Source organism: Trichomonascus vanleenenianus (assembly GCF_965637985.1).
Source record: "Trichomonascus vanleenenianus strain CLIB 3782 genome assembly, contig: TRVA0_014S, whole genome shotgun sequence".
Lineage (NCBI taxonomy): Eukaryota > Fungi > Ascomycota > Dipodascomycetes > Dipodascales > Trichomonascaceae > Blastobotrys > Blastobotrys vanleenenianus.
Genome location: NW_027481873.1, coordinates 185,505 through 210,503, shown reverse-complemented (window position 1 = coordinate 210,503; position 24,999 = coordinate 185,505). Strand labels below are relative to the sequence as shown.

Sequence of the window (24,999 nt, the reverse complement as noted above, 5' to 3'; positions counted from 1 at the left end):
ATTTGCTATTGTTTAGAGGTTTTTGGATACATGCCGTTTGATCTGTTCTGGTAATGAGCTTGATGAATTTTCCAATCAATTACAATGCGGACGTGTGGAGACTCGGATATAGCAGTAAGAGCTCACCATTACCAATCAATTGAATATGAAAAACAAATCAGTTAACAATCGATACCACTTTTCTCTAGAAGCTACTCCTCTACAAATTACTATACTTCATTATTTGCAGCAAAATTATACCGTAGGCGGCAGATCCCTCAATTCTATCGGCACACATACCAGCAGAGACTCCCCATATATGCGCGCCCACAGCACCACCCACCCCTCACTGCACTCAACGAAACTACGATATATATACGACGATTGCAGTCTCCAAAAATAACACGATGAATGCGGTAGAAAGGATAATTCTGCGGCAAGGGCCGTTTGCAGACGAGTCCTTTGTCCCCGGGCTAGAGCAACTGGAGATGCTGAAGCGGTGCAAAGTGCTGGTTATCGGCGCTGGGGGCCTGGGGTGCGAGATCCTTAAAGACCTTGCCCTTAGCGGATTCGCCGACATCCACGTCATCGACATGGACACAATTGACATATCGAACCTCAACCGGCAGTTCTTGTTCCGGGAGGCGGACGTGGGCAAGCCCAAGGCCACTGTGGCCGCCGAATTCGTCATGAAGCGAGTAAAGGGCGTCAATGTTACGCCATATTTTGGCAAGATCCAGGACAAAGACGATGATTACTACATGGAGTTTCAGCTGGTAATTTGCGGGCTTGACAGTGTTGAGGCTAGGCGGTGGATCAATGCCAAATTGCATGACCTCGTAGACGGGACTAACCCTGAGAGCTTGAAGCCTCTGATTGATGGTGGTACCGAGGGATTCAAGGGCCAGGCCCGAGTCATTCTTCCAACCATCTCATCGTGCTATGAATGCACCTTGGATATGCTGGGCCAGAAGAAGACGTTCCCTATTTGCACAATTGCTAATACTCCTCGGGTTGCCGAGCACTGCATTGAGTGGGCATCTATCATTGAGTGGCCGAAGCACTGGCCTGATACGCAATTGGATACCGACGATCCAGAGCATATACTCTGGCTTTACAACAAGGCCTCCGAGCGAGCGGCGGAGTTTAATATCACGGGGGTTACCTATTCGCTGACCCAGGGGTTGGTGAAGAATATTATTCCGGCCATTGCATCGACCAATGCCATTATCTCGGCAGCCTGCGTAAATGAGGCGTTCAAAATCGCTACCAACACTAATCCATTCCTTGATAACTATATGATGTATACTGGTGACGACGGGGTGTACACGTATACCTTCCAGCATCAGCAAAAAAGGGATTGTCCAGTGTGCGGTAGCGATGCAGGTGTTATCTCGGTAAAGTCGGAGATGTTGTTACAGGACTTTGTCGACTCTTTGACTACGCGGCCGGGTATCAATGCTAACAAGCCATCTCTATCGACGGGGTCACGACAACTGTACATGCAATCCCCGCCACAATTAGAAGAGGCGACGCGAGGAAACCTGGAGAAACCACTGGGGGAGCTTATTGACGGAGGAGAGGAAATTGTTATTACTGATCCGGGCCTGCAGTTCAGTATTCGTGTCAAGGTCAATTTTGTCTAGACCATTAATTGCTGCTATTGTGATCGTTTAATGATTTTACAGTGGTTGGTTATAGCTGTTGAAAGATATGATTACAGTGGACTTCAGCGGTTGAGAGATAATGATTGCAGCAGTTTGAAAGATGATGGAGCATGCATATTGCTAGATTATTCATACATCAACTTGATCGATCCGCTGATGTATTACTTACAAGCTCCAAAAATCTAGCAAATGGCGTTGAATTATTGTTACATACCAGAAGTCGTGTGCTAAACATCTAATCAACTTCGGAGGAAGAACGATAGGAGATAGAATCATAGTAAAATGCAAATAACATAGATTAAGCTCTATTGGTAGTGGCGACGAGGTCAATGATTCGCTCGCCAGAAATGATACCAGTAGTGGCAATGACAAGATTCATCAAAGACTCGTTCCGCTGAGCGATAAAGCGCAGAGCAGCAATCTCCGCATATGTAATGCCTCCAAGATAGAACACCATGACAGTAGGTTTCGCCGAGCTGCTGTTCTCGCTGTTTCGGGCGAGGATCTTGCGCAGCTTGCCCTCGCGAATGTGGCTCTCGCTTCGCTGGATCTCGTCGAAGCTCGGGCCCTGGAGGGTTTTGAGAATGTCCTCAGCGCCTTTCCAGCCTCCGGCTCCCATGGCACTAGCCGCATTAGACGACTTGAGCAGAGCAGTGGTCGCGGTGCCCGTGGACCCATTAGTGGGTGTAGGTGACATTGTAGAAAACCGCTTGGGCTTGAGAATGCTTCCCTTGTCCACGACACACTGGACGAGCCTCACTGACAACGGAGCGTACCCGGAAAATGCAAAAGTAATGTCACTAGGGTTAGCTGGGTCTTCGTCGGTCTGCTCGGATATCAGCTTAAGCTGCTTTCTAGTGGTAGGGAAAGTATTCGGGATAGTAGGAGCCCTGGCGTATAGGATTCCCAGTTTCTCTAGTCTGTCTAGCGTGAGAACGTGCTGGTAGCCGTACGTCTGCACGATTTCATGCTTAAAGTACAGGAGATCCTTCTGCTTGATGCCACCATTGCATATGCACTCAATAGCCAACAGCCTCAGTACCATTGATAGAGACGATCCGCGATCAATAAGATCCTCGACCATGGCATGAAGTGTAGAAAGATCAAGAGTGTCTGCAACCAGGTTCTGCTGGACTTCGAGCCACTTGTTGAACTCCTCTCCCTGTACCTTCTCCATGAGGTCTTCTGCCAGAGCAGTGTGGAAACGCAGGTTCTGGTGCACTGTCTGCAGACCGCCCAGTTTTGACACAAACTGCTTAATTTCAGAGACGGTTTTGGCTTCATGGCGCCGGTCGTAGTCGGACTGCAGCTGTTTCGCCACTTTGTTGAGGCTCTGGCCGACTACGGCGAAATTAAGGTCCTTGATGGTGCTGAACAGGTCACTCGGATTGCCTGAGTACAGCAAAGTAGACTTCTTTTCTGCGCTAATCGAAGCCAAATTGTCCTGTTGCTGCTGATTCCCCTTCTTCTTTTGCGGGGATTGCACAATTGACGCAGGCAAGTCCACCTGGCCGTAGTCAGATACCTTATAGAACTCGTTAATAAGGCCCAGGTAGGTCAGTTGGCTCAGCAACGGAGTAAGGAAGTCAGTCTTGCGGTCTATGATAATAAGCTGGTCAATTGCCGTGCCCACAAACAAATTTGAAAACTTGTGATCAAATACATCCTGCGTAGTTTTGGACTCTTCGTCCTTTGCAGCCAGGTTCGTGCGCCGCGATTGGCGGTTACGCACAATTAACTCCGCCAGCTTATGCGCTGCTTCACCCTTACCCGTGATGCGCCCAATTAGCCCGTGGCGTACCTGGATCTCCTGGATAGCCTGGGCAGAGTGGTATATCGAGCCGGTGATCTCGTGCAAATATGTATCCTGGAACCCGCCATCGGGCAGATTCAGCGACAGAATGTCGCTCTCGAGCGGCAGGAAATACACAGCCCACGTGTGGATGGCAAAATCGCCCAGCACGCCGTACTCCTCCAGGCATTGGTCAATCGCCAGCGTCCTCGACGGCGCGACAATGAGGTTCAGATCTATGGCGTTGTGGGGATACGACACGACCTTCTGCGCGTGGCTGGCTATCGTCTTGCAGGACCGGAGCCCGCTCGAAGATGACATGAGGTAGATTATTGCATTGCAGGTTGCCAGGTCAATTGCGTCGTCGAGCGTCGTCGACTGGAGCCATACAATCTGGCCCACGCCATGCTCCTTTAGCACCGAAAAAGTCGTCACAATCGAGAGCGTCGTCAGCAGGGAGCGGTCTAGAACAAGCACCTTATTCCCACGGATCCCGTCGACCGTCCCCAGAAGGCTGTCCAGCGCTTCTTTCTTCAACTCCTCCGGGTCCATCTCTTGGTAGGGGTTGTATGGCGGGGGTCTGTAGTTGATAGAGTGGTCTCCACGTGACTTTTTGCCCCGACATGGCGACATTACGACAACACAACAACGCGACTTGGGGGGACCAGTCCCCTCAAACCCCCCCTGGGGCTCCGCGAAGCGGAGACTTAGCAGAGCCAATTGGTGTATTCCCTACGTCTTTTGTGTGTTACAAGATCTCCGCGAAGCGGAGCTACGGGGGTTTGGGGGCTGGCCCCCAAGTCAATTCGTGCTCAATGTTAACAAACTTCATGGGGGGACCGGTCCCCCCAAACCCCCCTGGGGCTCCGCTTCGCGGAGGCTTAGCTGAGCCAATTGGTAAGTTCACTACGTCGTTTGTGTGCTACAAGATCTCCGCGAAGCGGAGCTACGGGGGGTTGGGGGCTGGCCCCCAAGTCAATTGGAGCTAAAACTTCATGGGGGGGGACCAGTCCCCCCAAACCCCCCCTGGGGCTCCGCTTCGCGGAGGTGGGTGTCCAAATAAATACAACAGATACGATTAGCTTTATAAATATGCGCGTTTTATATATATGTGTGTGTTTACTCGGCGTTCTTGGTCTTCTCGTACTCGGCGTACCAGGCATCTCGCTCGGCGATGGTCTTCTTGTGGGAACTAAATCGTTAGCCAACGGAACCAACCTCAATAAAATTGAGCACTTACGTGTTCCACCACCAGGTAGCAGCGATACCGCCAATGGTGAAGGCTTTCAAACCAGTTAGTTACAAACAAACCACACATATAATAGCGAACTAGGACTTACCGGTAGTGATATCAATGATGATTCGTCGCTTGAGGGTACCGGTAATTGGCTTGATTGGCATTGTTGACAGGCTCGATAATGGGGAAATGAGTTGATCAGAGAAAAAACTGCCTCCCAGTGATTTGTTCAACCTTCGTCCAAGGCTCGAGAGGTCCAATCAGCCAATATTTCACGCGAGGCCCGCATGCGGGCGCAGGCGTTGGGAGTTTGCCCCGGGCGGCCAATCAGAGGCGCCCATTTCCAAAGTGGCCTGAAAAAAATGCACCAAAATTTACCGGCCCACCCACCCACCATCCTCGGGGCAGAGGGCTGTTTAGGCTGGGACAAGGAGTGAAGCGTTACTGGCCAATTCATCATCACCATTTTTTCCACCCTAATTTTTACACCTTACACGAAATAAAAAAATGTTGAACCGAGTGGGTCTCCGAGCCGCCCAGGCCGTTTCTAAGCGATCTTTCACCTCTTCTGCTGTTGCCCGAAGCGGCCACCACCTTCCAGAGGGTCCATACTCCAACCTGCCATTCAAGGTGCACGGCCGAAAGTTCGTCCCATACTGGGTCCTCCACTGGAGCTTCTTTGGTATGTTTTTTTGCAATTGGTGTTGATTGTTGATGGTTTGGTTGCTAATTGGTTTGTTTAGTTGTTGGTCTCGGTACTCCATTCGCCATGGTCTACTACCAGTTGAAGAAGTCTGGCTAAATTATTAACGCATGTATTTATCGAACAATATATCTGACCTCGAAGGAAAACGGCATTTACTACTCTAGTCTAGAAAATACAAGCAATTGCGTTTTGTGAGTACCACGGGGGGACTGTAAATGTAGATCGAGGCTGGTATCATGGGAGGACTGGATCGTAAAAATGTTGATGGATGCTGGGGAGAGGATCGTAGTTGGCTCGTGTGGCTCAATTTTTCGGGAATACTGGGGGACCAATTGCTGGAATTGGCTGCGCTAGGTAAACACTAGATTGACTAGATTGACTATGCTAACTACGCCCAAGATTTACACCTTGAGTCATGAGGTCACTTCTTATGGGGTGGTCAGCACAATCTTACCGCGTTACAATATTACAGTCACCTAGTCATTCTGCTCCCTTAGCTATCAACTCAAACTAATCAAGACACTTCTAGTTAATGCTTAATTGGGGGAACTCCCCTGGGGCTGAGCTTCGCGTAAGAGTAATATGGCGTGATGCTTGCAGAATGCTTGATTCGCGGAAAATATTGAGACCCGTTGAATTGATCTAGCCATCCGTGTACCCACGAACTATTGCCTATATTACTAGGCAATTGAAGATGGCATGTATGAAATGATTTGAGTTCACGGAGCTAAACGTACATATTCGGTATCATAGTCTTCTTTCCTAGCTTATCATACAATATACATGACTGCTTACAAGTTCGATGGTCTTTCTCGATCTTGACTTGCTACAATATCTCCGCGCAGCGGAGCCCCAGGGGGGTTTGGGGGGACTGGTCCCCCCATGAACAGTTCAACAATCGACTTGAGAGCAATCGGTTGTCACCGGGACATAGAGAAATTGCTTGGATCAGCTGAACTAGCATAGCACTACACTGTCATTTACACGTGAATTGTTTTCAGCAATTCTAGAGGAAGAAGATACCCGGGCAATTGGAGGAGAGCTATATACGTTTGTGACTGGCACTTGTTATCCAGGAATGCAAGTTTCGAAGTTATCTAATTCTCTGTGGACGACCATTCAAGCCCATTCAAATGTTAGATATGCGTGTACAAACGAGGTAGGGGCAGGACAACCGGGATGATCTACTCTCTATACTGGAATATGTGTTGAAAGACGGGGAATCTAATCAGTGACATTCATAGCCTGCGAAGTGCAGACCCTAGCTTAATATAATATCACCCGTTGGATAAAATGGATAGAAATTGGTTTACGTAAGTATGCTTCCGGTAGCGTAGGCCAGATCTGTTGATGTGTATTAGAGATCGGAGATAAAACGCCGCATTACGCGCGGCTTGGCACACAAATATGATATTTCCCCCCACGGACCTGAAGCTCTTTCCAACCCCAACTTATAGCGGAAGACAACAATTGAATTCCCATAATTTTAACACTTTCAGTAAGACATGGTTGTACAGCACCGGATCTGGAGAGCCATACACAGAGATAATAAATGCACTCACGGAGAAATCCGCTAATCGTCTCTCCTCAAACTCCCGACATGCATACGATAGACGATGGCTATGCCACCGGACATAAAGCCGCGCCGACTACGGCTGTAGAAGTCTACTCTACTCCCAGGGCATTGGCACCGGGTTCGGATACGGCCCCGGCTGGAACATGGGCAGGGAGTGACTAGGCTTCTTCTTCTTCCATTTTTTGGGGGACTTGATTTCTGCAGGGGCGGCTTGTTTGTCGCAATTGGCAGCAGTACCGGCGTTAGAAGCAGGATTGGAAGAGCGTCGGTCAAGTTGGTCCATTGAACCGGTATGGTAATTTAAACATGGTTTCGAAAGAATCGCTGTGTATTTATACTCTACTCTACGAAAATGAAGCGGTTTGCAGCCTGTCACTGAGTTAGCACTGCAGCCATCACTGAGTTGACCTCGTGCTCTCACTCACTCCCCCCTTCCCTCCACGAAGTGGAGCCCCCAGGGGGTTTGGGGGAAGGATTCCCCCAAGAAAGGCAAGTCGGGTACAGCTTCACTTGCTTATCGCAATTCATCTATCGTCAACCGGCTTGAACGACGCAATGGACGAAGGGTCCCGCACAGCCGTGCCAAAACCCGGGTCCGATCCCCCGGTGATGTCCGGGGATACCGCACAGCATTCATGCCGACATCGGCGTTTTGTCACAACAATGGGAGCTTGAGTCATTTGAGAAAGCAGGCAACTCTTAAAAGCGCCGAGGGCACCTTGGAGAAACCTACAGAACGAAATAACCAGACCACAGGTGAGTATGATGGAAAGGCGGGTTCCAATTCATCGGTCGGAGGGGGCCGGAATTGGGTTCAAGGGAGCTCACTAACCGAGCATTAGAGCATAATAAAAAATGTCACGAATGATTGCAAACCAGGCCCTTATGGCGAGGCGACTGGCCACCAGCGGAATGCGAACCTCTATGATGACCGGACGATTCTCGGCTCCGAGAAGGATGTGTAAGTAGGGGCATCACACCAGGCGACACAGACATTTCCCGCACGGGCGTGCAGGGGAAGCACCCAAATAAGACCCGGGTGTGGATGTGTATCGACCTCAGGAGAAACGGATAATGGCCCGAGCACCGAAGAGAGTCTGCATGAGCCAATAGGAGAGCGTGCTTTACACAATAATGAGGTCAACGGAAGAAAAAAAAAAGAATTTTATTTTTTTTGTCGGCCTTTTACTACTCCTGGCGATGATGGCGGGTGGGTGTTTGGTGATGGTGGACACGGCTCTGTACCGCTGGTCCGGGGACGTTCCGGAACCTCGCGTTGGTTCAGTGATAGTCCCTCGGTTATACATACATCACCACACTGGTGCGTATGGGGGGGGGAAGACCGTATGTCGGAGTACCCCACACACGCACTAATATAAAACCGGGACGATTTCTCGATATGCGGGAAGGGGGTCTAATTTGAAGTTTCTCCAGATTGAAGTGAGATAAGTAGCTAACGATGACAGTGTCTTCCAAGATCAAGGTTAAGAACCCAGTGGTGGAACTGGATGGTGATGAGATGACCCGAATCATCTGGCAGTCGATCAAGGACCGACTTATCCTGCCTTTTGTGGATGTAGACCTCAAGTACTACGACCTGGGCATCGAGAACCGAGATAAGACTGATGACCAGGTGACCCACGAGGCGGCCAAGGCCATTCTCGAGCACTCGGTGGGTGTCAAGTGCGCGACCATCACTCCAGACGAGGCGCGAGTCAAGGAGTTCAACCTCAAGAAGATGTGGCTCTCGCCCAACGGCACCATTCGAAACATCCTCGGTGGTACCGTCTTCCGAGAGCCAATTGTCATTCCACGAATCCCACGACTCGTGCCAGGCTGGGAAAAGCCAATCATTATTGGCCGACACGCCCACGGCGACCAGTACAAGGCCCAGGACACCGTCATCCCAGGTGCCGGTAAGCTCGAGCTCGTTTTCACTCCAGAAGGCGGCGAGCCACAGAAGATCAAGGTCTACGACTACAAGGATAGTGGTGTTGCCTTGGCTATGTACAACACTGACGAGTCTATCCGAGGCTTTGCCCACGCCTCCTTCAAGCTGGCCATTGAGAAGAGCCTGCCGCTGTACTTGTCGACCAAGAACACCATTCTCAAGAAGTACGACGGACGATTCAAGGACATTTTCCAGGAGATCTACGACTCGGAGTACAAGGCCCAGTTCGAGGAGAAGGGCATCTGGTACGAGCACCGACTCATTGACGACATGGTCGCGCAGATGATCAAGTCCAAGGGCGGCTACATCATGGCTCTCAAGAACTACGACGGTGATGTGCAGTCTGACATTGTTGCCCAGGGCTTTGGTTCGCTGGGTCTCATGACCTCGGTGCTCATCACTCCAGATGGCAAGACCTTTGAGTCCGAGGCTGCCCACGGTACCGTCACCCGACACTACCGACAGCACCAGCAGGGCAAGGAGACCTCGACCAACTCCATTGCATCTATCTTCGCGTGGACCCGAGGTCTCATCCAGCGAGGTAAGCTCGACGATACTCCAGAGGTTGTCAAGTTCGCCGAGACCCTGGAGAAGGCCGTTCTTGATACCGTGCAGGTCGATGGCATCATGACCAAGGACCTGGCTCTCGCCTGCGGCAAGACCGACCGATCCAGCTACGTTCTCACCGAGGAATTCCTCGAGGCGGTCGAGCGACGACTCAAGAACGAGCTCAAGGACGCCAAGTTGTAAAAAAAATTATCAAGCCTTGATACTTAATGAAAACCTTATTGTATTGTCTTTCGTATTATTATTGTAGGACTCCGATGAACTTGAGGGGCCAGCCCCTCAAACTCCCCGTGGCTCCGCTTCGCGGAGGTTACGAGGCATCGATGGTGTCAGCCGGAACAATTCTATCAAAGGTTGGTACCGGTATATACCCCACAATTTCAATTACCTCGGCGGAGATATGTACCGAACTTCAATTCCGTTGCTCCTATTTCCGCTACTCTAATATCAGCCAGGCAGGGGAATGTATTATCATTCGTGTATTATATTACCAGTAGGTCATGATATCACATTAGGTAATATGGAGCAGCCAATCTCAGGGGTACAAGAACGTAACATGCGATGCTGATAGTGTAAGTAATGCTCCCTAGGGGATATCCGATACATACAAAGTTCAATTTTTGAGTGCATTTCAAACTATTTCCATTCTAGAAAATCGATGATTGTTATTTGCTTTCCGTATATTCAGCAAATATTTCGTAACTCCTATATAAGGTATCACGACTGAGGTTTCTGTGATGTATCCTAGGATCAAATTAGAGGTTCATGGGTTCTAGAACTCGATATCATGTTCCCATTGCAATGACTGCGCTGTACTATGCCCCTTGAGTTCTCCCCCATAATTTGATCACCTGTGCTCTACGTAATTCGAATAAGCCATTTTTAGCCTAGTTTGGTACCAATTGAATAGATTAAGCCTCCATTCGACGTATCCCGTACTAAATTGTCCAACTATATTATATTTAAATGAGCATCCATATTCCCAATTGAAGGACATTCGCTTTCTAGCTAACCCCTTTAATCCAACCGACCTAGAAGGTAGTGAACATACATACAAATCTTGCATTCTCGCTAAATACCAAAATAGTGCCATGTACTACCAATACCTCCGCGAAGCGGAGCCCCAGGGGGGTTTGGGGGGACTGGTCCCCCCAAGAACACTATGCTGCTTCAGTTGAACTTGGGGGCCAGCCCCCAAACCCCCGTAGCTCCGCTTCGCGGAGGTCAATTGATGGGCTACGATACCTCCGCGAAGCGGAGCCTCAGGGGGGTTTGGGGGGACTGGTCCCCCCAATTTGCTAAAGTACCACCCGCTACGCTGAGATCAGTTGCCAGGGTACTTGAACACTTAATCGCTTAATTATTACATGCATCCACTCTCACCACACGATGATACGCATGCATTATCAGATACTGCACAATCTGTTCTAACTTTGGAAAATGAAATCGACAAATGGCAATTAACTAGTTCATTCAATTGAATAAACTATACAACATTTATATAAAAAAAAGAATAGAACCCACAACGGAGCACAGCCTATAGGGAAATAGCATGGGTAGTGCGGGATGATCGAGAGTTACCCGGCAGGAGAGGACAGGGGCGGAGCGCGCCCAGTGGGAGAGAGCCCCTCGATTTTTCCACGTAACAACACAACCATCACCAACACTTGGCCTTTGCAACCAAATCCCCCCACCACCACCACCGAACGAAGTAAACAAAACACAATGGTAAGCAATTGACAATCAATTTTTGGCGAGCGAAAGCTAACAAAGACAGTCTAGATCTGGGTGAGTTTTTTTTTATCGGGTGCATTGGCAAGGAGGCGTCTAAGCTAACTAAAGTGGCTAATATATAGTATTGCCGTTGCCGACGACTGTATCTCTGCGTTTGAGGACCTCAAGCTGCGAAAGACGTACAAGTACATCATCTACCGGGTGAGCGACGACAAGACGCAGATCATTGTGGAGAAGACATCCAAGGATGCGGACTACGAGAAGTTCACCGCCGACCTGCCGGAGAACGAGAGCCGATACGCCATCTACGACTTTGAGTACGAGCTGTCGGCCGGCGAGGGCAAGCGAAACAAGATTATCTTCATGATGTGGTCCCCAGACACCGCCAGCGTCAAGTCCAAGATGGTCTACGCGTCCTCCAAGGACGCCATCCGACGGGCGCTCAATGGTGTGGCCGTTGAGATGCAGGCTACCGACTACAGCGAGGCCGACCGGGACGCCGTCTACGAGGCGGTCAAGAAGCACTAAACAACCGCCATATTGTCGTGTACTATTTAACAACGGAGCCGCAGTGTTTTATTTTTGTTTTTTTGGTGTTGTGGGGCGCGCGGCACGGCTGGGTAACCTCCCACCGCGTGACTCGCCAGGTCTCCAATGCACAGCGTGCATACGTGTGTCAATCCTGCCCCCAGTTGTTTATCATCTGAGAGGGTAGAGTAGAACAAGTGGGCAACCACCGACCAGAGCCATTGCCTTAGCAGCAAGTCCTGGCATTTGTTCCGCTTTTCCTTTCAAAAAAGCGTAGTTGTTTTTTTGCGTAGTGGACCCTTGTAAAAACGTAGAGCTTAGCCGTTTGCGTGGCGTGTGACAGACGGCTGATGATACAGAATGTCCGATAGCGATGGTAACAATCAGACGCCGTACTTCTTCTTCATTGCCCTGGGCATGGCGATAGTGTTCACGAACCTATGGGTTATTCTGGGTATTCGCTACTGTCGCCGCAACAGGACCACCCGGTCCATAGACGAAGAGGAAGTGCAGTACTCGTTGACCCCGTTTGGACCACCCTTAACATTACGCCCCCGCGAGCGGAGGGTACTGTCCAGGGAAGATTTGGAGCGCCGGTTCCCGGCTAAAACGCTGCTGAGTGTCCACGAGGTTGCGATTGAAGAGGAGGAGGAGGAGCATGCGGCTGTTAAGGAGCGTGTTGTGCAACTCAACGTGTCGGAGCCAAACCTCAACTATCATGAAGAAAGCAAAGTTAAGGAGCGCGTCATCGTCAACGTGTCCGAGCCAAATCTCCACCTTCATGAATACTACAATGCGCCCCAGCGGGGCGCAAAGACGATGCCAAACTCTACTGTTAACCTAAACAACAGCGATACCGTATCGTTACCGATTCCTACTATTAATAACAACGACAACAACGCTACTAACACCGACAATGAAGACAATACGATTGCCTGTTCTATCTGCTTGGATGCCATTGAGCCGGCGAATCTCATACGCCAGCTGGACTGCCATCACGTGTTCCACGACGACTGTATTGCGCGCTGGCTGACTACGCGTAAGGCGGTGTGCCCGTTGTGCCAGACCGATTTCTACGAGCCGCCGCACCCTCCGGCGCCGCACCGCACTGAGACAGACGGGGACGAGCCGCACGAGCCGCAGACGCTGCGGGCCCGCGTGCGGACGGCGTTCATTGGGGTGTTCAGGGCCCCACCGCACACCCAGCTGCCCGTCTACCCGGCCCAGGCAGCCCTGGCCTCTACTTCTTTCCGGCGTGTTTGGTAATGACACTTTCTGCACGACATGAATGTATTTAATGATTCTGCGTTTATTGACATAGATCACTATAACAATTGTTGTATATCTCCGCTTCGCGGAGCAACGGGGGTTTGGGGTCTGGCCCCCAAGTTCAATTGAAGCAGCATACTTGGGGGGACCAGTCCCCCCAAACCCCCCTGAGGCTCCGCTTCGCGGAGGTATCGTAGCCTATCAATTGACCTCCGCGAAGCGGAGCTACGGGGGTTTGGGGGCTGGCCCCCAAGTTCACTCGAAGCAGCGGGAGTTTAGCTTGAAGAGACTGGAGTATAGTGTCGTGTATCTTCAATATTTCGGGATTATTTCAAAGTCATAAAACCCCTGTCGTTAATATCTAGGTCTTCGAATTCTGGAATGTCCATGCGCCATCGATGGATTACCTCAGCTCGATCTGCGTTTGTAAGACGCTCATGCTGCTTATCGAGATGGCTCAAATCCATCGCCTCTCCGTCGACAGAGTCGTCATCTCCATCATCTCCACTGTCCGCGCCATCATCGTCATTATCATCATTCTCATCGTCGGCATCGTCTTGGAAACTATGGTTGCTCGCATGTTCCATAGACCAAGAGTCAGTACAGTCGGTGACAGAAAAAAGGTCGTTTTCTTCGTCAGTAAACCCCAAAAGCCTATCAATAACATCCGCTCCGAGCAAGTCTTCCAAGTCCCACAGGCGATTCACCAATGCGTCGTACTCTTCTCCCTCGGTGTGGAGAAGAGCCAAAGCGGTTTCCCACACAATATTACGGTAGGGCTCGTAGTCACTCATCACAGTTGCCTTGGAGAGCTACTTGTGGCTTCTCGGTTTATATATATAGAACATGGCTGATTGTAATATTGCTGTAGTTGAAATGGTTTGACTTTTCATGGCCTGTCATTTTACGTTAACAACGCAACTCGTTGGTGGTAACTCGTTCGTGGTAGCGTATTTCACTAGGTTAGCGATTGGGGCCATAGCGCAATCATCGTCTAGATTGAACTTAGATAAGCGGTGTTCATAGCGTGGTTGCTCAATTCCACGATTAGTCTTTGAGTGTAACTACATCTTAGTCCAATATTGATAGTCTTTGAATACAACTAAATATTATAGAAAATGCTCACTGCGTTTCAGCAATTGGCTCATGGCGACGTACAACCCGGGCCAAGTTAAAGCTCCCTAAAGGCGGCAACTGAATGCGGACATCAGGATAACCTTCGGTAATGATTGTGATAGGTTCAAATAGCGGAACTTCAAAGTCTTCAAACGCAGCCCCATCGCCATCCGTGGACTGCGTCTCGTCGACATCTTCGAATGGAACCTGGAGAGGGATAATCTCAGGCTCCCATGGTGGTCTTTGGTCTATTTCTCTCACCGGAAGACTTGTCAGAAACTCGTCCAGGAGATCGCGCATTCTCTGCTCATTGTGATCTTGCCCGCAGTTGCAACGATTTCTGTTGTCGTCAAGAACGATGGGGGCCATGGGTTTTGTTGCCATTGCTGAATCGAGGAGCTTGTTGTAATAAGCTGCATGGTCTTCTCTTTCGACGATGCCAGCCAGAGACGGGCCTCTTACAACAACAATAGACCCGTCTGGGCTGACGGTACCTTGGGAAATGTACTCGTCTTCATCTTTCTCTTCCTCTTTCCTACTAGGAAGCATTCCAAAAATAGTAAGGTCGACAGCCTGTGCAGTTTTTAGTGTATTGAACAGGAATGGAGTATATATACTGTCAGTAGGGTATTCATAGATTAGAGTTGTTCAATAAACAAGCAATGACCATAAACATACCGCTAACTAGCTGAACATTGTTAGCAACTCATTTGCCAATTTTGTGGTCCTTCGCCAATAAAGTATACTGGACTGACAATTTCTTGGGCTAAGTGCTTCCTCATCATTTCTTCTAATCATTACAAAATTGGCAGTGGAATAGCAAAGAATTGTAATATCTAAATATGCACCATAATGCCAAAGTCACAAAAGTCATTTGACATCAGTTCATCTCAGAGTATTATATGGGAAGGTGAAACGATAGTACCGTATTATTATGAGTATAATAGATTCTGATAATATATATATAAAAAAACTACGCAGTTCTATTGATATTTTGGATATTAAACGGGGTGCTGTGGAAAATGATCCAGTATCATTATCATTAAAGTTGCTTTAAACAAAACAAATGACATAGAGATTAGCTACCTAGCTGATTATGGCCAAACAACTCCTTACTCTCAATTTTGTGGTCCTTCGGATTGGCCGCAGCTTCATAGGTGACTACAGGAGCCCCCGACCGCGCTCCAGCAAAATCTCCCCTCAGGCCAATATACAAAATCCGGGTAGTCTCCTCTCCATGGTTCGACTCGACAAATATAGTAATGCTATTGACATTGGAGAAGAGTGCCTTATTCAATGCGTACTCGACAATACCCTCCTCCCCCGCAGACTCGCCAATTACGCCGCCCACATTCTCCGGGTGATCCAGCTTAACCAACGGCTTCAGCCCATCAACTGCTTCAAAATCAAGATCATCTTTGTTCTTGTACAACTTGATAACATTCGGCGCATGCTCGTCGTTTGTGCTTCGAACCAACAGCGAGTGGATCTTGACATTGCCTGTAAACGGAACATGGAACATCAGCTGCTCGTCAACATCCGACTCAACAAAATCCTGCGTCGACAGTCGATCCGTCCACTGCTTGAACACTTTCTGGCCACTGTTGGGCTCCTGTTCATTCAGAGTACGCACATGATCGTGGTCTATGTACTGGTACAACGACTGGGACTCGTTAGTCTGTGGCGGAGGCACATGCGAATGGTCATGATCGTGATGCTCGTGTTCACAAGACATGTTTTTTCGCCCCCAGTACCCTTACTCGTAAAACGTCCTCCAACGGCGAAGTCAACCTACGTTTAAATGACGTGAGGATGATGTTGAACCGTTTGCACAGCCGCATGAAATTTCAATTTGAAATCGCCGACTCATCGCCCCACAAACCCCTTGACTAAACCAACGACCAAAATGCCCGAAGAGTACACCAAGGAGACCCCTACCGAGATCTCGTCGCTGCTGGCCGGTGGTTACAACCACCCAGTGTCCCGACTGTGGCAGCAGAAGCGACAGCTCACCAAGAGCATGCTCATTTACCCGCTTTTCATTACGGACTCGCCAGAGGAGTCGTCTGCGGTCGCGTCGCTGCCCAACCAGCGACGGTGGGGCGTCAAGGCGGTCATTCCCTTCGTCAAGTCGCTTGTTGACAAGGGCCTGAAGTCGGTTATTCTGTTTGGCGTCCCCAGCGACGAAAAGAAGGACGCGACGGGGTCCAACGCGGACGACCCCGAGGGGCCGGTCATCCAGGCCATCAAGGCCCTGAGGCAGAACTTCCCGGACCTCTTCATCATGTGCGACGTGTGTCTATGCGAGTACACTTCTCATGGCCACTGTGGAGTGCTGAGGGAGGACGGATCCATCATTAGAGACAAGTCGGTGCGGCGTCTCGCGGCGGTGGCCGTCAACTACGCCAAGGCGGGCGCTCACGCCGTTGCCCCAAGCGACATGATTGATGGCCGAATTAAGGAGATCAAGCAGGGCCTGATCGATGCCGATCTCGCTCACCGCACCATGCTCGTCAGCTACTCGGCCAAGTTTGCCGGTAACCTCTACGGGCCATTCCGGGAGGCGGCTGGATCTGTGCCATCGCACGGCGACCGAAAGGCGTACCAGCTGCCTCCGGCCGGGCGAGGGTTGGCGCGACGGGCGCTGAGACGAGATCTCGACGAAGGCGCCGACGCTATCATTGTCAAGCCATCGACCTTCTACCTAGACATTGTGGCTGATGCGGCTCAGATCTGTGAGGATGTGCCAATTGCGACCTACCAGGTGTCGGGAGAGTTCGCCATGATCCACGCTGCCGCGGAGAAGGGCATTGTCGACCTCAAGACTATGGCATTCGAGGCGGCTATCGGCAACCTCCGAGCCGGTGCCAACTTAATCATCACCTACTTCACGCCAGAGTTCCTCGACTGGCTCGACGAGTAAACCATCCTATATAGCATTGCACCTCTCCTGTCTTATATATTCTCCTAGTTCGACATTTTCTCCGCGAAGCGGAGCCACGGGGGTTTGGGGGCTGGCCCCCAAGTTCAATTGAAGCAGTGGAGTGTTCATGGCGGGACCAGTCCCCCCAAACCCCCTGAGGCTCCGCTCCGCGGAGAATGAGAGTTTGATTATAGTATTGCAAGTCTCCTATCTGTGTATATATGCTAGGTCGACGTTCTCCGCGAAGCGGAGCTACGGCAGCTCGAGGGCTTGTCCTCGAATGCATCCTCCTAGTAGTAATGGGCCCCGCTAGGTGGAGAATGAGTGAGCTAGGAGAGTTTATATGCTATTAAATGGGTAACGAGAGTTTAGGCCGGGACTGCTTGTCTTCTTTCTGGCTCTTCTTCTTCCTTCTGCTCCGCCGGAGCTTCTGGCTGTTTCTGGGGGACATTTGGCAGTTCTGGAACAGCAGGCTCTGGATGGGCGAGCCGCTCCATCTCTTCGAGCTCTCGCTCAACATCCTCTTCGTCTTCTGCGCTCATGCCGGCCTCAGCAAGCATCCGCGACACCTCTTCCTGGTACTCACGTGCCTCAATGCTCTCCCCGACAATTTTCTCCACCTTGTCCAGGCTCATTTCGCTATTCAGCTTCTTGAGGGCCTCGTTGCCTTCCTGCAAGCCCTTCAGCACGTCCGTTTGGACTTGGGCAAACTCGATCTCGCGAGTCAGCTTCTCAAGGTTCTCCAAATGCTCATCGGTCTGCTTCAGCAAATGTTCCTGGTACTTCTTGTGCCTCAGCGCCAGAAGAGCTCTGGGTTTGTCGTTCTTGAGAAGGCATTCCTGGGCCAGCTGCTTCTCGCGATCCAGCACGGTCACAACCTGCTTCTGGTACTTCCGGACCCTGTCCCGCTGGAGCTTTAAATTAAGGATAGCCTGGTCATGCTCAGACACTTTCTGGCTCTGTGAGTTGCCCATCCTCGCTATTCCTCGCTATTCTTATTCTCTGGTTTGATACACGGCCTATCGCTAGTGTCGGGTAACCTTCCGTGCCGCACCCGAGTGGCCGGCCTCCCCCCTGATTTTGTGCCCAATTAGTCTCTATGCCGGTAATAATTAACCACACAATGTGATGGTACATTGAACATGGAGGATACATTACGAGAGATGAGAATAATTTTATGATCTTCGCTAGGCTTTTAGGTTCATTTGAGGGTTATATGATTAGTATGTTATTTGTTTCATTGTGGCTCAATTCTATCGGTAATAGCGTGTGGTGGGATCGTGGAATACGGTATGACCAGGAAGCCACAGACCACAATCACGCAATCTTCCAAGTGCTAAACCATAATACATCAAGAACTGGGGGTATATATTCATTATGTAGGTATTCATTAATTTAGATTAGTTATAAGAGGGATATCGGTGATTGATAGTGTCAGCCGCACTATCGATGCGGCTCGCGCGGCTGAAATTATTGGTTAACTAATTACAATACCGCGCTTCGTTCTAGAATTCAAATGGCCACCCAAATTAGCTAGCTTCTACTTTAACATTTAATAGAGCTGTGGTTGTACTTCATCTGGTAGAATCAGCTTCCTGTCAAGTAGTTCAAACCCTCCGCGAAGCGGAGCCACGGGGTCTGGGGCAGAGCCCCAGAAAAAAAATTCACAGAATCAAAATAATGAGAAATTCAACTACACTGGCAAGTTAATGGTCTGAAGAGATGGCTTTTCGGAGGACTGAATAAATGGCTTCCCAGGGGTAAATAGGGCCGTGCGGCTGAGGATTCATGCGCGCGGCGACATTTTGAAATTTTTTTCCCCGACACTGCGATAAGTGACGATAAGATCAAACGAAAAGCATAGGGAGGGAAACGAAATGCCTCGGGCAGACCATACCGAGGCGAAGGTCATAGACCTGGTGCGTTCCCACATATTTGGGCTTGTGGAGAGCAGCGATGCAAAGGAGACTGTTCTGTCAGTGCTGCGGAAGCAGTCGCAGCAGGATCTGGCCCGCGAGATCCAAAGATCCGACTTCAAGCTGCAACGGACCAAGCTGCAGGTCATATTAGCCTACGTTGATAAAGCGTTCAAGCAGATCCGCAAGGAGGAGCGAGAGCTACTCGAGAAGACTGCGGTGACTATAGATTCGGACTTTGAAGGAGTCGACGGCGAGGACCTGATGGATGTCAAGGACACCAATGTGCTTAATAAGAGCGTCGTGGGTCTGTGGAACATCCCTTCTGCGACTGTTTCCGAGGAGCAGAGTCCCCAGCCGGAAAAGACGCCGTCAGAAAAGCCTCAGCCAGAAAAGAAGGAGGAGAAGAGCTCGAAGAAGCGGGACCGGAACGAGGCCAAAGAAGGCAGTTCGCGGTCCAAACGACAAAGAGGTATGTTTCTTGCTACAAGTTTTTTTCATAAAGCTGCAATTTTTTGGATGAGCTGTAAATATTTTGGGTGAAGTGGTGCTAACTGGCCTAGTAGATAAGGAGGATAGAAAACCAGCTTCGTCTATTACTCTTAACGATTTGGGCGGAATCGACGACGTCATTTCCCAGGTCCTCGAGGTTATCGTCATGCCAATGGCGCGTTACGACATTTACGAGCATATCGGCGCAGATATCCCCCGAGGCGTGCTGCTCTATGGCCCGCCCGGTTGCGGTAAGACCATGCTCGCCAATGCCATTGCCAACGAATTGAGCATGCCATTTATCTCAGTATCGGCACCTTCAGTCGTGAGCGGCATGTCTGGCGAGTCAGAAAAGAAGCTGCGAGACATCTTTGACGAGGCCAAGCAACTAGCCCCGTGCATCATCTTCCTCGACGAAATTGACGCCATTACGCCTAAGCGAGAGAACGTCCAGCGTGAAATGGAGCGGCGAATTGTTGCTCAGCTTCTGACCTGCATGGATAGCATTGCTATGGAGCAGACCGGCGGCAAGCCAGTCATGGTCATTGGCGCAACTAACCGACCACACTCGATTGATGCGGCGCTGCGACGAGGAGGCAGATTCGACGCCGAAATCAGCATGAAAGTGCCCGACCAGGTCGCCCGTGAACAGATTCTGCGTACAATCACGTCAAAGCTAAAGCTGGAAGGCGATTTCGACTTTAGGCGACTCGCCAAGGCTACTCCTGGTTACGTAGGTGCTGATTTAAAGGCTTTGGTAGCCGCCTCAGGTGCCAGGGCTATTCGACGAATATTCCATGACGAACTAGAAGCTCTAAAGCAACCTGAGCAGCATATGGGTGTCGTTGAGGACGGAATGGATGTTGATCAGCCGCCTGAGAACACCAATGGCGAGGCTATTCGAGGGGGAGAAGTCCAGGAACCCCCGAAGCCTGATAACGAGATCTCGCGGTTTATTAGAAAGCATGGCGAGCCTCTTTCGCCAGAAGAGCTTGCCCCATTGGCGGTGCGATATGAAGACTTCTTGGAGGCTATCCCTACTGTTCAGCCTTCTTCCAAACGAGAAGGCTTTGCAACTGTTCCAGATGTTACCTGGTCCGATGTGGGCGCTATGAAGCCAATCAGACAGGAACTAGAGTTTGCAATTGTCGAGCCCATCAAAAACCCAGAGATTTACGCTCAGGTCGGTATTTCCGCTCCATCTGGTGTTCTCCTGTGGGGCCCACCAGGTTGTGGTAAAACTCTCATTGCCAAGGCAGTAGCCAATGAGTCCAAGGCCAATTTCATTTCTGTTCGGGGCCCCGAACTACTCAACAAGTTTGTCGGCGAGTCCGAACGGGCTGTACGAGAGGTGTTCGTGCGTGCTCGAGCCTCTGCTCCATGTGTTATTTTCTTTGATGAATTAGATGCGCTGGTGCCACGCCGAGATGATAACAATTCTGAGGCGTCTTCACGGGTAGTCAACACGCTGCTTACTGAATTGGACGGTGTTGGACCCGATAGGAAAGATATTTATGTCATTGCTGCGACCAATCGGCGAGATATGATTGACCCCGCTATGATGCGGCCGGGTAGACTTGACAAGCAGCTCTTTGTAGAGCTTCCAACTGCCGAGGAGCGACTCGACATTCTCAAGACCGTCTCGCGCTCTGCTCCGCTCGAGCAGAGTCTCGATCTCGCTATTATCGCACATGACGAGCGATGCCGGAACTTTAGTGGTGCGGATTTGGCGGCGCTCACCCGAGAGGCCTCTGTCTCGGCCCTCAAGCGAGCTCTTATGGAGAAGAAGGAGACATCAGTCTTGCAGACTCCTGTAGTCAAGATTGAAGACTTTGAAGCTGCCTTTGATAAGGTCAGGCCTTCGGTCACTGACAAGGAGCGAATAAAATACCGGCTCATGAACGAAGCCGACCAGAGTTAATCTATACCCACCGCAAACTCAACCTCGTCAACCTTTCCTGTATATTATGTCTAAATGCATCTCATGGCATCTTGTTTAACCACTTACTGCCTATTGCTTACTCTTGTTTTGCTCTAAATGCAATGAATAGTTAGTCAAAATATAGAAAGACAATGCATTGATATGTCACGATAAATATGTAACTAGCGATAGTTAGCAGCCAGACTTCGTATCTTGGAAACGATTTCCGCTGACTCGGCCGTGGACTGGGCTTCCAAGTCATAGCGCTTTGGACCCGAGGTCTTCCTGACAACGATCTTAAAGTTCGCCGGGACCTTGGAGGACTGCTTGCACTTCATCACCTGGCTAATGTGGAAAGACGACGTCTTGGGCGAGTCGAAGAAGGTCCGGTCTTCAGAAGGCATAATGTGTATATACTCGCCATCAATGGCAAGAATTCGTTCGTGCCTGCTAATAAACGACATGGGCTGGCGCCGCCAAATCTTATACTTTTGGTACCCAGCCGTGCTGAGAATCTCCGGTAAAATAATTCCAGGTGTCGCCATGGAGAATCGACCTTTCCTGTTGGTGTTGGAGGTGTTGCTCAGCCGAGCAGCCTCAGCACCGCGAATGGCCAGCGCTGTGTATACATTCTGCTGCTGCTGTTGCTGAACCGAAGTGGTCGCGACAACGTCCTTTTCCGTAGGCTCTGCGTAGCCATTGGCCTGTGTAATAACCCGCTTCGGGGTCAGCTCTAAGTTTGTTTCGCCCTGCAGCTTGTTGATGTTCATGCTATTCATCACCAACACCTTGGTCCCGGCAATTTTGAATGCATACATGCTCTGGTCGAGGAGCATCTCCTTGCACACACGATTGAGGATGTCCCCGACTAGCGTGTTTGTGTCGACCGTATTCGTCCAAAACACCTGGGAAATCATTTCGTTGAACGGATACTTGTATACGACTATTGTCGCCTGGGATGACGGTTCGTCCTCCTTATCGGACTTGTCCTTTACCTGCGCAGGTTCCTCACGTTTCTTAATCTTGCGCGGATTTGGTGTTTTGCGCTCGTTCTCCTTGAACTGGTCCCCGTCAGCCTCCACAAGCGCGAACTCGTCGAACTGGTACGCTGACATCATTCTCGTCCTGTCTAGGGCCGGGAAGTCCTCATCAGGCTCTCCATCCTCTTCTACGATCCGCAGGTTCCAGCGGTTCGCGTCGCACTGTTCAAATGTCAGGGCTGGTGTGCGCTGCTCCTCTCTGTACCTATAGAGTGCGAACCCAATTGACAGGTGAACATTTACGTCTTTTCGGACTACAACCTCCCAGGGCTCCCGCGGGTTGTCACTGGATGGCATGTACAGCTTGAGTTTCACCGGGCGCACTTCGCTCTTGCCAGAAGCGGCAATGTACTGCTCCAGCGGGTTGTCAAACGTTGACTGTTTAGCTCGAATTTGGTTGGTCAATTGCGACACCTGGGAAGCAGCCTTGATTGGAAGCGGCCCCAACAATTGGCTAAACGAAGGCGAGCTAGACGGAGGCTCAGTAGAAGCGTTACGGGACCACTCTTTAATATATCGGTCTCTATCCTCGCGTCCTAGTTCATAGTTTGAGCCAGTCAGCTTCACAGATGCAGCATTAGACGATAAGCTTGCTGTAGTGCTATCGGTATCCTGCCGCACAAACGGCAATTGGGGCGAAAATAGCAGCTCTGTGCTTGTACCGCTCTTAGTAGACATGGTGCGGGCCCGCGGCTTGCCCCCAATGGCGGGAGAAGACAAGTCCAGCGACCTTTGCCGCCTATCTCTGCGGCGTCGCGATCGCGGCGAAGTGAGCTTTGAGGATGTTGACGGTGCGGCTGAATTTTGAGCCGCACCCGCCGCACTAGCGTTGTACTTGATTTGCTGCGTGGCGAAGGCCATCTCGTCCTCAATGTCCGACTCATCCTCTTCACTAAGCCCAGAGAGCCCCCCATCATCAAACTCTACGTATTCTGCATCATCGTACACAAACCCGCCCGCTTCGCGCCTGCCTAGCCCTGGGACCGGGGTGTCCTCATACACAGTAGTAAGAGTATCGTCCTCGTTCGAATCGAAAAGGTCGCCATAATCAGGCGGACGCACGCCTTTATATGCAGCTCTAAGGTTATCCGACGAGATCCGGCCGAGATTGGCCTGTCTTGTTGGTAGTGAAGCACCGACGGCGGGACTTCTATGTGTCGACGGGACAGTTGCGGCTCTTGGTCTGTGAGCCTCAAATGAGCCTTTGGACCTGCGCTGTTCAATTGGTACCTCAGCCGGAGTCGTGTCCTGCGAAGATGAGGACTGTACATTGTTATCGGCACGCGGCGAAGGCGGCACGGCGAGCCGGGCCTGGGCCCTGAGCTTGACAATCTCCTCGTCCTCGTCAAGCTGGAGGTTACTAGTGCGTCTGCGCCGGCGATTCAAGGCCGGCATGTCCCCGAACGTGTCGGTAGGGATGGGCGGCGACCCGGAGCGGGCCTTGGAGATCAGGGTGGACGCGGCCCAGTTGAGCTGTCGCGGGCCCCCCTTGGTTATATACAGGTGAGTGGGGCGGATAATCCGCTCGCCCATATTGTCCGGGCATGACTCGAGGTACACGGCCCTGAGATGGTTGATTACGTAGTCCTGGTCCCTCAGCAACGACATCTCATCTCATGGCACTACCCCTAGCGATATCACCGGTGCTATTATAAGTGGTGATGTCCACACTCTCCCACCCCTTAACCCCGTTTAACCCGTTTAATTACCCGGATGTCCTCAACGAGTCTGCAGCAATTGGCACTCTATCGTCCTCAAAATGAGTTAATATATTATAGATAAGGACTTCATAACAAGTATAAAAGGCTGGATGATTTGTATTTTGTCAATTGTCATGGGCTGCTTGGTGAATTGAAGATGGGTATTGTAAGCAGATTTCAGAACGGTTCCGCGGTGGCTGTGCTCAAATATGCTTACACCCCTCCCCGCCCGAACTTCGTTACACATCCTCCTCCCAGCGTGCCGGCTGTCCAAATACTGGGGAAGTCTGGGTAACATTGCTCCTTGGCATAATTGGGCAAAATCAATATATTAACTGCTGTAATCGCACCCTAGTTCTCTCCTTCAAGGGCCAGCTGTCGAGCTCCTGTAGCTCCGCTTTGCGGAGGTCGATCTTGATGGTGAAGACCTCCCAGAGCAGGTTCCTCCCTGTTGCTATTAAATAGAATCCAATTGAAGTTGTTTGGGTTCGAAGTAATTAACAGATCGAGAATAACTATAGGGTTTGATTCAGGTACTTGCTTATTGGATCAATTAAACTCCATTCTTTCGATGTCAGTGGTTACACTCGCAATATTGATGTTCGTTACAGGACGGAGTAACTCGTTACTAAAGCCGTAACTAACTTTTTGACTGTGAGAGAGAACCTTAATACTATAATTTGTTGAGTAAAATGTGTTTGTATTTACACAGTAACATGTCCCAGTAACAATTGAGAAAATTATAACAAATATGGTCTACATATTGCACCCGGACATTGCATCGGTCAGTACCAGTACCAGTTTCTATTACACTTCACTCTCGCCCATCAAGCCCTTCTCGCTGCAGTCGACATTTTCAAGCCACCCTAGCTAAAACGCTTATAT

General features: G+C 50.3%; 12 protein-coding genes and 1 non-coding gene across 14 annotated transcripts; 7 read left to right on the top strand and 6 right to left on the bottom strand.

Annotated features, from left to right (window-relative positions):
• Positions 1–386: 386 nt before the first annotated feature.
• On the top strand, positions 387–1,625 carry UBA3 (NEDD8-activating protein UBA3; the record flags this gene model as incomplete). Its single annotated transcript, XM_076684310.1, has 1 exon — positions 387–1,625. One exon carries the CDS (start codon positions 387–389, stop codon positions 1,623–1,625), a length of 1,239 nt encoding a protein of 412 aa, XP_076541518.1.
• A 319-nt stretch (positions 1,626–1,944) lies between these two features.
• Positions 1,945–3,990, bottom strand: VPS33 (tethering complex ATP-binding subunit VPS33; the record flags this gene model as incomplete). Its single annotated transcript, XM_076684309.1, has 1 exon — positions 1,945–3,990. One exon carries the CDS (start codon positions 3,988–3,990, stop codon positions 1,945–1,947), a length of 2,046 nt encoding a protein of 681 aa, XP_076541517.1.
• A 567-nt stretch (positions 3,991–4,557) lies between these two features.
• On the bottom strand, positions 4,558–4,839 carry COX9 (cytochrome c oxidase subunit VIIa; the record flags this gene model as incomplete). Its single annotated transcript, XM_076684308.1, has 3 exons — positions 4,558–4,630; positions 4,679–4,721; positions 4,779–4,839. 3 exons carry the CDS (start codon positions 4,837–4,839, stop codon positions 4,558–4,560), a joined length of 177 nt encoding a protein of 58 aa, XP_076541516.1.
• A 343-nt stretch (positions 4,840–5,182) lies between these two features.
• On the top strand, positions 5,183–5,477 carry COX8 (cytochrome c oxidase subunit VIII; the record flags this gene model as incomplete). The annotated part of the gene is made up of 2 exons (XM_076684307.1): positions 5,183–5,357; positions 5,419–5,477. The coding sequence occupies 2 exons, from the start codon at positions 5,183–5,185 to the stop codon at positions 5,475–5,477; spliced, it is 234 nt and encodes a 77-aa protein (XP_076541515.1).
• An 848-nt stretch (positions 5,478–6,325) lies between these two features.
• On the bottom strand, positions 6,326–7,230 carry TRVA0_014S02124. The gene has a single exon (XR_013062080.1). It is a non-coding gene; the product is annotated as an uncharacterized misc_RNA (transcript).
• Positions 7,231–7,533: 303 nt separating this feature from the next.
• Positions 7,534–9,658, top strand: IDP1 (isocitrate dehydrogenase (NADP(+)) IDP1; the record flags this gene model as incomplete). Its single annotated transcript, XM_076684306.1, has 3 exons — positions 7,534–7,713; positions 7,800–7,918; positions 8,424–9,658. The coding sequence occupies exons 2-3, from the start codon at positions 7,870–7,872 to the stop codon at positions 9,656–9,658; spliced, it is 1,284 nt and encodes a 427-aa protein (XP_076541514.1). The 5' UTR covers positions 7,534–7,713; positions 7,800–7,869.
• A 1,542-nt stretch (positions 9,659–11,200) lies between these two features.
• On the top strand, positions 11,201–11,737 carry COF1 (cofilin; the record flags this gene model as incomplete). The annotated part of the gene is made up of 3 exons (XM_076684305.1): positions 11,201–11,203; positions 11,253–11,263; positions 11,332–11,737. 3 exons carry the CDS (start codon positions 11,201–11,203, stop codon positions 11,735–11,737), a joined length of 420 nt encoding a protein of 139 aa, XP_076541513.1.
• A 360-nt stretch (positions 11,738–12,097) lies between these two features.
• TRVA0_014S02058 (RING finger protein) lies at positions 12,098–13,003 on the top strand (the record flags this gene model as incomplete). The annotated part of the gene is made up of 1 exon (XM_076684304.1): positions 12,098–13,003. One exon carries the CDS (start codon positions 12,098–12,100, stop codon positions 13,001–13,003), a length of 906 nt encoding a protein of 301 aa, XP_076541512.1.
• Positions 13,004–15,200: 2,197 nt separating this feature from the next.
• Positions 15,201–15,857, bottom strand: TRVA0_014S02036 (PITH domain-containing protein; the record flags this gene model as incomplete). Its single annotated transcript, XM_076684303.1, has 1 exon — positions 15,201–15,857. One exon carries the CDS (start codon positions 15,855–15,857, stop codon positions 15,201–15,203), a length of 657 nt encoding a protein of 218 aa, XP_076541511.1.
• Positions 15,858–16,028: 171 nt separating this feature from the next.
• Positions 16,029–17,045, top strand: HEM2 (porphobilinogen synthase HEM2; the record flags this gene model as incomplete). The annotated part of the gene is made up of 1 exon (XM_076684302.1): positions 16,029–17,045. One exon carries the CDS (start codon positions 16,029–16,031, stop codon positions 17,043–17,045), a length of 1,017 nt encoding a protein of 338 aa, XP_076541510.1.
• A 368-nt stretch (positions 17,046–17,413) lies between these two features.
• On the bottom strand, positions 17,414–18,019 carry VPS20 (ESCRT-III subunit protein VPS20; the record flags this gene model as incomplete). Its single annotated transcript, XM_076684301.1, has 1 exon — positions 17,414–18,019. One exon carries the CDS (start codon positions 18,017–18,019, stop codon positions 17,414–17,416), a length of 606 nt encoding a protein of 201 aa, XP_076541509.1.
• A 903-nt stretch (positions 18,020–18,922) lies between these two features.
• Positions 18,923–21,374, top strand: RIX7 (the record flags this gene model as incomplete). 2 transcript variants are annotated; one of them, XM_076684299.1, is made up of 2 exons in its annotated part: positions 18,923–19,433; positions 19,528–21,374. In XM_076684299.1, 2 exons carry the CDS (start codon positions 18,923–18,925, stop codon positions 21,372–21,374), a joined length of 2,358 nt encoding a protein of 785 aa, XP_076541507.1. The 2 variants fall into 2 exon arrangements, with proteins under 2 accessions (XP_076541507.1, XP_076541508.1); XM_076684300.1 differs by having other exon boundaries at positions 19,525–21,374.
• Positions 21,375–21,556: 182 nt separating this feature from the next.
• AVO1 (Avo1p) lies at positions 21,557–23,947 on the bottom strand (the record flags this gene model as incomplete). Its single annotated transcript, XM_076684298.1, has 1 exon — positions 21,557–23,947. One exon carries the CDS (start codon positions 23,945–23,947, stop codon positions 21,557–21,559), a length of 2,391 nt encoding a protein of 796 aa, XP_076541506.1.
• Positions 23,948–24,999: the final 1,052 nt, after the last annotated feature.